The sequence below is a fragment of the Nicotiana attenuata genome, chromosome 7 (assembly GCF_001879085.1).
Source record: "Nicotiana attenuata strain UT chromosome 7, NIATTr2, whole genome shotgun sequence".
In the NCBI taxonomy this organism is placed as follows: Eukaryota; Viridiplantae; Streptophyta; class Magnoliopsida; order Solanales; family Solanaceae; genus Nicotiana; species Nicotiana attenuata.
In genome coordinates, this window is record NC_031995.1 from 95,635,850 (window position 1) to 95,647,883 (window position 12,034).

General features: G+C 41.9%; 1 protein-coding gene across 1 annotated transcript; it reads right to left on the reverse strand.

Annotated features, from left to right (window-relative positions):
* Window positions 9,209-9,586, reverse strand: LOC109230290. Its single transcript, XM_019395805.1, has one exon. It carries the CDS (start codon window positions 9,584-9,586, stop codon window positions 9,209-9,211), a length of 378 nt encoding a protein of 125 aa, XP_019251350.1.

Genomic DNA, 12,034 nt, shown 5'->3' on the forward strand with positions numbered 1-12,034 from the left:
GGGGTTTCAAACCCTCACGTCATCATCTACATCTATTACTCACCTCAAGCCGGCCACAAGTCTAGCTCGCTATGCCTTTGCCTTTCGAATCAACCTCTTCGCATGCCGAATCTGATTAAAACCACAACGAATACATTACAATAGGCTAAAGAAACATAACCCAATCGAAAAGACTCGAAAAGCACCAAAATTCACTAAGTTGGCAAAACCCGAGCCCCGGGCCCACTTCTCGAAAAATTACGAAATTTACATCAAAACGATCCTTATCTCGCCATGAGTCTATACATATCAAACTCACAAGAATCGGAGTCCATTTGACCCCTCAAATCATCAATTTAAGCTCTCTTAAGTTTCAAGCCCTAACCTCCATTTTTAGCATTTAATCCCTTAAATTTCAGTGTTCAATCCATGATTTTACACTATATAAACATAATCCGAGTCCAATAGTTCATACCTGATGAAGCCGCTTCGAATTCTCTTCAAAATCGCCCAAGAAACCGCCTAAGCCGAAGTCCAAAATATTTTCTTCTCTTTCAAATTCGTGAACCACTGTTCACTTAAACCCAGACCGTTTTTCCGCTACTGCGGTTAATATGCCGCACCTGCGGTCACCGTGTATGCAACGAAACGATCGCTTATGCGATCTCACTTAAATTCCACCGGACCGCTTATGCGGTCTAGAACCGCTTCTGCGGTCGCCGCATTTGCGGATCCACGTCCACTTCTGCGAAAAACCCTGGTCCCTCAAGGACCGCTTCTGCGACCAACACGCCGCATCTGCGGAACCGCTTATGTGGTCCCTTTTCCGCAGATGCGGAAATGACAGAACCAGCAAACTTCAAACATGCAACAAACTCCGAATTCTCCGTTTAACCACCCGAATTCACCCCGAGGCCCCCGGGACCTCAACCAAAAGCACCTACATGATCTATTACCTTATTCGAACTCGCTCGAACCATCAAAACACTATCGTTAACATCAAAATCCTCAATTATCCTCAAATCAAAGCCTAAGTTTCTTACAAACTTCCGAATTGCACATTCGATCAAAAACCCAACCAAACGATGTCCGAATAACCTGAAAATTTGCACACATATCCAAAATCACATAACGAAGCTACATCAACTCTCAAAATTCCATTTCGACCCCCGGATCAAATTCTCACCCATCCACCGGAATTCGCCAAAATACTAACCTCGCCAATTCAAGCCTAATTCTACACCGGGCCTCCAAAATCAATTCTGATCGCACTCCCAAGTCAGAAATCATCCCCCAAAGCTAATCGAAACACCGGAAATCACATCTGAGCCTTCTAACTCATAAGTCAACATCCGGTTGACCTTTCCAACTTAAGCCTTCCTTAAAGAGACTAAGTGTCTCATTTCCTATCCAAACCAATTCAATTCAACTATAACTCACCCGTTGCTGATAATGAAACATGAAGAAGCAGTAAATTGGGGAAACAAGGCTGTAATACATGAGACGACGGGTCGGGTCGTCACAATATTACTCCATTGAATGTACAAAATCGAATGCATCTCCAACGCATGAATGAAATTACTCCGTTGAATGTACAAAATCGATATGTATCTCCAACGCATGAATGAAATTACTCCAATGAATGTAAGAAATCGACAAGTATATCCAATGTATGAATCAAACAGGCATACGCGACGCTCCAGCGAATAAAAGAAGGCATGTTACCCTCCACCGCCTTTCGGAAAATACGACGGGTTAACATTTCGGCACATTCGAAATAACACCCAACGGCTAAGCCCATCGCCATAGAAGAGTTCGACACCATTCGAACCACGACGGGTTAACATTTCGGCATAGTCAAAACGCGACACTCCAGCGAATAAAAGAAGGCATGTTACCCTCCACCGAACTTCGAAAAATACGACGGGTTAATATTTCGACACAGTCGAAATAACACCCCACGGCCAAGGCCATCTCCATAAGAAGAGCGATACCTTTCGAGGCATGACGGGTTAACATTTCGACACAGTCGAAATAACACCCCACGGCCAAGGCCATCGCCATAAGAAGAGCGATACCTTTCGAGGCACGACGGGTTAATATTTCGACAATCGAAATAACACCCCATGGCCAAGGCCATCGCCATAAGAAGAGTTCGAAACCATTCGAACCACAACGGATTAGCATTTTGACACAGTCGAAAGTAACATCCCTATGGCTAAGGCCAATATTAAAGAAAAAAATTCGACATCACTCAAACCACGACGGGATAACACTTCGACATTAGCTTGAAAGTAACATCCCTACGACTAAGGCCGTTACCAAAGAAAAAAGTTCGACATTAACTCGAAACAACGCCCTTACGGCAAAAGCCGACGCCGAAGACAAAGTCTTGACCTCGCCCGAAACGCAATGGGCTAACATTTCGACAACTCGAAGCAAGCACGACTGCGACAAGGTTCGTCGCCAGATAAAAAATGCAAAACACAACAAGAGAACAATTCAAAGGTACACTATAAAAAGTAATTGTTCCATTACAGTTGTTATATTACAAAAGTTTTTACAAAGGGCTCAAGAACGCCCCCACAAAAATGGCAAAGCAAAATAAATGCAACCAAGTCCTATGCTACGTCACCCCCTGTGGCATACTCCTCATTGTACCAGGAATCGGAGGCAAGCTTGTCCGTATCGTCGAAATCGATATCATCTCCGCCAGGCATACCGGGGTCATAATCACACACCTCTCAAGTGGCACGTGCTTTAATACGCACCACTTGGAGTTCTGCCTCAGATATTCTCCCATCAGCGTGAAGAGACTTATATACGTCAAGCTGGGCTTCGGCATGAACCCATAGCTCATATAATTCTCGAGACACGACAGGGTCGGCCGAACATGGGATGTAGAGGGCTGCGACTGTCGTCGCGCGTCCTCCGCCTTCGAGGCAACAACTTGTTCATTTAATGCGAACAACTCCGCCTCCAGATCCCGGATACGCCATAAATCTCGCCACCTTAAGCGCAGACGTCTCCACCTCCTTATCCCGTTCAGATCTGCAAACACGAAGGGCGTCCTCTAGAGCCGTTGCCTCAGAGATAGCAGTTGCCCTATCCCTTTCAGCAAGATCCAATCCATCAGCATTCGGACTCAGCTTTACGGTCGACGACCTCCGTCGCCTTCCTGTCAAGATCGGTAACTAAGTTGGCCACCTTTGCCTGGAGGTTTGCATTCTCGGCCATCACCCCCTTATTCAACTCGAGCTCATCTTCCTTGGCCCTAAGAGCCGCCTCAAGTTCACTGCAACGGGCAATAGCCTTCATCAGGTCCTCATCTCGCTCCCTCAACTGTTCGACCTTCTGCGCCAATTGATTCTCCTTTTGTTTAAGCCCGTCACGGAACAGCTGAAAGTCGTTGTCCTGAGTAAAGAGATCGGCCAACGCATAATGCTTGGAGCGGTATTCCTGATATTTGGTGGTTATCTTCCCATAAATGGTCGTCCTCCTTCTATCTCTACGTTCACGCTCGATCTCCATGATGAGGGTCTAGTATGAAAAGCAAAGTCAAAACAAAGAATGGGCTAAGGATACAAAACAGAACCAAAAACAAAAAGAAAAGAACGAAGCGTTTACCCGTAGAGCCATGCCGGAAACACTCCGTGACAACTCTGTATCGCTCATCGCCTTAAGCGTCGCGCTCTCAGGAGCAGCGCACAAGGGGGCAAACACCAATGCCGCCTGCTCACTGTTCGACAACAAGTTGTAGTCTCCAGGAACGACAATATGTCGATCAGAACCCTCCATCCTTACTTCTACACGAGTATGATGGTCTAAGAACTCTCGTACATCTTCTGGGTCGGCGTCCAAACCCGAACCATCGCCCTCGGCGTGTATGCCTCCTCCAACGGCGGATGATGCCCTACCCTTGGCAAAACGCACAGATCCCCCTCCTTGGTATACTTCTTCGGTCCGGGGAGACCTTACTGCCAAAATGGCATCAGCCATAAAAACAGGCACCGGTGCCGTCTCCGATGCACCAGTTCTGCTCTTTCCAGTATCAGTGGCAACTTTCTTCCCGAGTCCTCCTCCTTTTCCTCGACGGAGATTCATCCCCATTGGAGGGCTCGTCCACAAGGTGATAGACTGGTCGGGAGGAGATCTCATCCCGAACAATCATGTCACGAGAGGAATCTCTAGTCTGTACGGGCTGAGCACGGCCCCCTCGGACGGACTCAGCCAAGATAAATTGCATCCCTGCTGATACGACGACCTGGCAAAATGCAGGGACTGGGGCCTTCTTCCTGGAATCCCTACAACCTGTCACCACAGGGAGTCGTATCAAGAAACGGCGGCAAACGGACAAAGGTCAAAATAGAAAAACATTTACCAGATGGAACCTTCGGCCCAAAGCGCTTCATGAAAGCGGGCCAATCTCGAGTCTCCACCGCGTGAGGTAATAAGTGAGCTACCCAGTCCTCGATACCGGCGATGGGATGAGGTGTACGCCTCATAGCTGCATGGGAAAGTTACAAATAAGTACAAAGTTGGAAAGAACGAAAGTAAACTACAAGTATCAACACCTACGGTTATGATTCCACTGTTCTGGGAATCCAGCGGGGTCCGACACCAGATGCTCGGTTCTAACAAAGAAGTATTTATGCCAAAATCTGCGGCTTGCCCGGTCATCCGTTCCGACCACCATCCCCCTGGTCCCACGGTGCCTCAAATGTATCATAGTTCCCCTGTGAAAACTACGGGAAAACAAATGTAGAAGGTGATGAAGGCCAACTTCACACCCCGCCAACTCCGCGTACTTCGTCAATACCAAAAATATTTTGTACATATACGGAGAAAGTTGTATCGGGCAGACCTCATAAAAGCGAGAGAATTCATCCGCTAACGGAAGAAGAGGGAAAGAGTGGCCGATCGCAAAGGGGTATACGTAAAAGGCATAATATCCCGGTCTGTGGACATCTACGAAGTCCCTCCCGGCCGGAACCATCTCAACATGGGAGGGAATGTTATACGTAGATTGAAGGTCATCTATGTGAGCCTGCTCAGTCTCAGAAATCACCGAAGTAGGAGAAGGAACAAGCTCTTTAAGGAAATCATTCCGAGACATGGGGTTTCTCGGTAGTATCTCTTCCACGGTGGGAAGGCTCTCTCCTTCCTCTACCGCCACATCCTCACCACCATGGGGAGGCGCTATGGAAAGCGGGGTGGCATCAGAAATCTCTTTGTGGGAACGATGTGTTCTAGGCATCTCAATGGCAGAGGGTATATCGATAAACAAAGAACGATGAACGGAAGAAGGTGAAGAGAAAAATCACGAAAGTAGAGCTGAAGATACGAGAAGAGATGGCCAAAGAAGATAACATATACACCAAACAGGAAATGATCGAAAGTTCTTGAAAGAACCAAACTTTCATCTATTTATAAGGTTTATTTGGCGCCAGAATCGAAGCGAAAGGCGGCCAGTGGCACCAAAACCAAAGCGACAAGCCAATCGGTCTCTGCCTTGGGAAGACGCTTAATGATGACGCATGTGGGAGTGACATCATTTCCCGATAGGCTACACTATCTGGGGTGCCGTGGAACACACCGCTCTTTCGTTATTGATCAAACTGTTACGATCCAACCGCCAAATTTTTTTGCGGGTATGGGTGACGTCCGCTTATCAAGGACGCACTGGGCCGCGACCTCAACAAGCGGAGGGACTAACTGCATGGGTCCAAATTTGGCAACCACGACCATTACCGAGTAGGACGAGGAACGGGGTTACTATGATGCATTGTCTTGGTCGTCGTGGCGAAAGGCAACGACCAAAGGCGGTTAGTCGACACGTGACATCCACTATGATGTAAACTTAGTAGGAGACAGTAAGAATATACCTTTCGAATATTCTCAATATTGTACTTTTTAGGGTTTCTTGGGAGATTGTCCCTTATAAATAGTGATGAAGTAAAGAGTTAGATGAGAAAATTTAGTTTGAAGAATAAGCCAACTTGTGTCTAGCTTCTCACTGCACATATTTATACAAATACAAATACCAAGTTCCCTATACAGTACAAACTCTTGTACTTATCTCTATTCCCTAAACAATACAAACTCTTGAAACTTATCTCTATCACCCTCCCTCAATCTGAAGGGAAGGGACGTACATGAAGATTAAAAACTAATTGACCAAATCTAGATGATGAAAGAACCTTTGTAAATAAATAAGCTAATTGACAAGAAGTGTGCACATGAGATGCTAAAAGATCTCCTTGAGCCATCTTTTCCCGAATAAAGTGATAGTCTAGTGCAACATACTTAGTTCGAGAATGAAATACTGGATTATGAGCAAGGTGGATTGCACCAATGTTGTCACAATTGGCCATAATTGGAGATGCAAGGAAGACACCAAGATCACGCAAAAGATATTGCAACCATGTTGCTTCTACAACGGCAACGGCAAGAGCCCGATATTCTGTTTCTGTGCTTGATCGAGCTACAGTTGGCTGCTTCTTGGCAGCCCAAGAAATCAAATTGTCTCCAAGTAAAATACAAAACCCTGTTGTCGACCGTCTAGTAGCAGTACATCCAGCCCAATCTGAGTCGGAGTAAATGGTTAGCACAGGAGATGATTTGTGATGAAGTTGTAATCCTAAGTGACTTTTCCCTTTCAAGTATCGATAAATGCGTTTAACAGCTTGTAAATGGCTTTGACGAGGTTGATGAAGAAATTGTGATGCCAAATTCACTGCAAGATGAATATCGGGTCTGGTGAATGCAAGATATTGAAGACAACCTACCATTTGTCGATAGATAGATGGATCAGAGAGTAGAGAAGAAGAAGTTGAATTCCAATCCTGTTTGCTATATAATGGAGTTGAAACATGGTTAGAGTTAGCCAAATCAAACCGAAGGAGGATATCATTAATATATTTTCGCTGCAGCAGGAGAATACCATCAGAATTGGAGACTAATTCCACTCCAAGAAAATAATGTAAAGGACCTAAGTCCTTCATTGAGAATTCAGATCTCATAGAAAAAATGAATTGATCGATGAGTGACTTAGAAGAACCAAATACAGCTATGTCATCCACGTAGATAAGCAGAACCATTATTGCATCATTGGACTTGAAGACAAACATGCTATGGTCGGCTGAAGATTGTTTAAACCCAATGTCAAGCAAGTAAGTCGCAAGGCGCTTAAACCAAGCCCTCGGCGACTGTTTGAGGCCATACAAAGCGCGATTAAGCTTGCACACGTGATGAGGAAAATCCGGGTGCTCAAAGCCCTTAGGTTGGTGCATGTACACATCTTCATCCAACTCACCATGTAGAAAGGCATTAGACACATCAAGTTGATGCATACACCAATTATTTTGTAATGCCAAGGAGATAACCAAGCGCACTGTACTAAGCTTGATCACAGGAGCAAAGGTTTGAGTATAATCCAACCCCGGTTGTTGTGAAAAGCCTTGAGCAACGAGGCGAGCCTTAAGCCTGTCCACAGAGCCATCGGGTTTATATTTAATACGAAATATCCATTTACTACCAACAATATTTGCCTGGGGAGGAGGAGGGACTAAAGTCCATGTGTGATTTTGAAGAAGGGCTGTGTACTCATCACTCATTGCACGCTGCCAGTATGTGTGTTTAAGAGGCAACGAATAGCATTATTTATATGCCTATGCTTTCTTTCGGCTCTACCATTTTGAGCTGATGTATAGGGACAGGAAACACGATGAAGAATCCTTTTTTCTTTAAGAAAAGAATTGAAGAGGACATTGTCATATTCTTTTCCACCATCATATTGGAAATAAGAAATTGACGAGTGAAAGACATTAGAAATCATTGTGGAGAATTCCTTAAACTTATCTAATGCTTCAGATTTTTGTCGCATCAAATTAATCCAAGAACATTTGGTAAAGTCATCAAGGAACAAAATATAATAATGAAAACCAGAATTAGATGACACCGGTGCTTGCCATACATCAGAATGAATTAACTGAAAAGGAGCACTTGTTTTATTAATTGATAGAGGAAAAGATAAACGACTTTGTTTGCCCAAATGACAAACATTACAAGAATTATTATCAAAGGATGATGAACAACTAATAAGTTTCCTATGAGATAAGGCACCAAGGGAACTCTGTCCAGGATGTCCTAGGCGTTGATGCCAAACTGAAGGAGATGAGGTACTTCCAAACAAACTGAGGATGGAGGTACGCAGTGATTGAACCAAAAGAGGATAGAGGGAGCCAACGTTATCACATTGGAGTAAGACTTGCTTGGTCTTCATATCCTTGACAAAGAAAGTAGAGTTAGTGAATTCTATGTAACAATTATTATCCGCACAAAGACGCTGAATAGATAGAAGATTCTTTTTGAGAGCGGGAACATATAGAACATTATTAAGAACTAAAGATTTTGATTTTGTAGGAATAGAAGAAAAACCAGTGGAGACTATAGGAAGGAGATTACCGTTGCCCACCATGACTTTTGTTGAGCCAGTGTAAGGGGAAGAAGAAGAAAGAAGTGAAGCATCACTGGTCATATGTGCGGAAGCCCCAGAGTCAGGATACCAAACTGTAGGTTGAACCTCTTCATGGCTCATGGCAGCGATAGACTTCGGAATGGAATTGGAGACATAGAAGTGATTGAACCTATTTTTGCACTCCAATGCAATGTGATTATAATGAAAGCAAATTTGACATTGCTTTGCAGGATTGGGAGTAAATGGAGAATGACCCAAAATTCCATCAGATGGTTGAAAAATATGACTTGGAGGTCGAAATGCATTCCATTGAGCAGAAAAAGATCGAGAAGGATTTCCACGTCCTCTTCCATTAGAATGCCTACCATTTTTACCACGACCACGTCCACGTTGTTGCTCCCTGTTGAATTGATTACCACTGTTAGGTTGTCCTTGAGTAGTAGCAACTAAAGCAGTGGTTTGTGAACACGAATCTTCTATAGGAGTGTTCTTGATATGTGCCTCTTCCGTAAGCAACAATGGTCTCAAGGAAATAAAGGAAGGCAGATTGCCACTAGCGTTGAGGCCAGACACAAATGTACGATAAGACGAAGGAAGGCCTTGCAAGACTTGAGTCACAAGATCATCTTCAGTAATGATCTTACCTATAGCCCTAAGGGAGCAAGCCATATAGTGGAGTTGTTGTAAGTAATCTTCCATTGAGAGAGACCCTTTCTTGAAATTTTGAAACTTAGATTTTAGGTGAATAGCCTAGGAGGACACTTGGTCAAGATACAAGGATGCCAAAGTATCCCAAGCATCCTTGGATGTTTCACAAGAAAAATTGAGAAGAGTATCAAGGACGGGTGGAGAAAGGGTTGCATTAATCCAACTCATTGTAATTGTATCACACTGAGTCCATAGCTTGAATTCAGGATGATCAACTGAAGGATATGGAATAGAGCCATCAATAATGGAAAGAAGATTGTGACTCTTTAACACAGTAAGAAAAACTTTCTTCCATGTTAAGTAGTTCAAATAGGTTAACTCAATGGGAACAAATCCTTTGATGTTTGAAACGGTTGGGGGAGGAAGTGGAAGGCCAAGGGACGATTGAGTTGAGGAGGAAGTAATAGTTTCAGAATCCATGGTTGATCGAGTGGCTCTGATACCACGATGAAGTAAAGAGTTAGATGAGAAAATTTAGTTTGAAGAATATGCCAACTTGTGTCTAGCTTCTCATTACACATATTTATACAAATACAAATACCAAATTCTCTATACCGTACAAACTCTTGTACTTATCTCTATTCCCTAAACAATACAAACTCTTGAAACTTATCTCTATCAAATAGGAGAGTGAGTGAAGAAAAGGGGCCGGGGAGAAAGAGGACAAAAGAACACTTTGTAAAAGTATTATCTGAGAGTGAACACAAAAACAGTCTTGTTCATCTGAGAAAATCCTAAGATTCCCCAATCATCTTACACTTATCCTCCCCCCTACATCGATTTCATCAATTAAAGTTTCATTGCACATTTAAGTCTTCACATTTATGAGCATTTATTCGATTTCAACATATTTGTTACATCGTTCATCTTGCTAAACTCCTTCCATCATTTGATCTAGATTTTGTTGTGCTTGACTAAGATTGACCTTATCATTATCATTAATTATTTTAATCGAAAGGGTTTTGACATCTTTTGGTCAAACAAGTGGGAGACAGAGAAGAAAGAAATTACAATACAGATGAACATAAACGTGAGGAAGAGTAGTATCTCATTTTGTTTTGCATTTCTTTTTCACATGAATCAACCGCAATTATCACCTCTTTCTTACACAAAATTAAACGAGGTAGACATTGGTCTGACTCGTCTCTTGCCTTTGTTCTTACAGAACCAACCACGATCATGGCATGATGGAGAAAGATTAAGTTTGAAATTTGAACTCTCAAAGATTAGGGTAATATGGGGTTGTTTTGGCCATAGGTGAAGCTACAGTTGAGTAGAATGGCGGTTAGCTTCATTCTAGAAAAGATGTTTTTTTTTCTTCAAAATGAGTATTAAAGTTGATGCTAAAGAAAGTTTGAGGAAGGTTATGGAGACGTATTTGGTATTTCATAACATATGGGCTAAATGCAATCCAAGCCCTTAAAATGTTTAAGTAACACGTGGCATAAATCAGAGACTCTATTAAAAATTACTGGAGTAATCTCTACTGGATGGTCAAAGCTAATGACATTAGGCAAAAGAACTAAGATATGCATGACTAACACTACTAGAATTCCGGGAAAAAGCGACTAAACTTTAGCGACCAAAGTTGGTCTGTCAAGAAAAGCGACCAACGTTGGTCTCTAAATTGGAGAAAATAATAAAATAATTATTTTAAATACATTAGCGACCAAAGTTGGTCGCTATTTGGTTAATAATTTCGTCAAAATGTTGACCGGGCTGGTCAGACTTGCTTGGTCAAAAAAATACTGAGATTAGCGACCAACGTTGGTCGCTATTGTGGGACCCACTTATTAAATTTTAATAATTATATTATTATTTAAAAAAATTATAAAATATAATAAATATAATTCAAAGTTAGCGACCAAAGTTGGTCGCTTATAAAATAGAGACCAACTTTGGTCACTAATATGGGACCCGTTTAACAATTATATTATTATTTTAAATATTATATAAAATATAAACAAATCTGATTTAAATTTAATTTAAATTTAAGTATAATTAGCGACCAAAGTTGGTCTCTTTTCAGGTCAACAATGGTCAAAATTAAAAATTACTTTTGTATTTACTATCTAAATAATATAAATGTAAGCCGTTAACACTTTTGTAATACAAGGGATGAATAGACTAAAATATACTCTAACATGCTATGCACTAAGTATAAGCGTATTAGATAATATTATATCGAATATGGCTTATATATATGTAATATATATAGTTACGCTGTACTATGCACTAAGTACAAGCGTATTAGGTAATATTATATCGAATATGGCTTATATATATGTAATATATATAGTTACGTTGTACTATGCACTAAGTATAAGCGTATTAGGTATTATTATATCGAATATGGCTTATATTTATTAATATATATAGTTACGTTGTACTATGCACTAAGTATAAGCGTATTAGGTAATATTATATCGAATATGGCTTATATATATGTAATATATATATATATATATATATATATATATATATATATATATATATATATATATTAATATTAAATTAAATTAAAAGTAATTTAATTTTTTTTAGATATAGCGACCAATGTTGGTCGCTGTTCTGGTCAAACGGCCAGAAACTTAGCGACCAATGTTGGTCGCTATTTTGGTCAAAATAGTGAATACATTTTGGCTCCAAATAGCGACCAAGGTTGGTCGCTTTCTGTAAATACAGTAGCTAAAAAAACGGGTTTCCCTCATATTCTCTTATTTTTTCTCTCTCTTCTCTCTCTCACACCAAACTCCCCATCCCCTTCCGTCTCCCTCCATCGACGCCGCCGTCGCCCTCCACCCTCCACCCCGCCGGAGGCAGCAAGCAGCTCCACCGCCGGTGTCCTTCACTGTCCAGGTAGGTTTC

Excerpts from the sequence above, each read along its gene's own strand:
- LOC109230290 (XM_019395805.1), bottom strand. The coding sequence starts at position 9,586 with ATGGATTCTGAAACTATTACTTCCTCCTCAACTCAATCGTCCCTTGGC.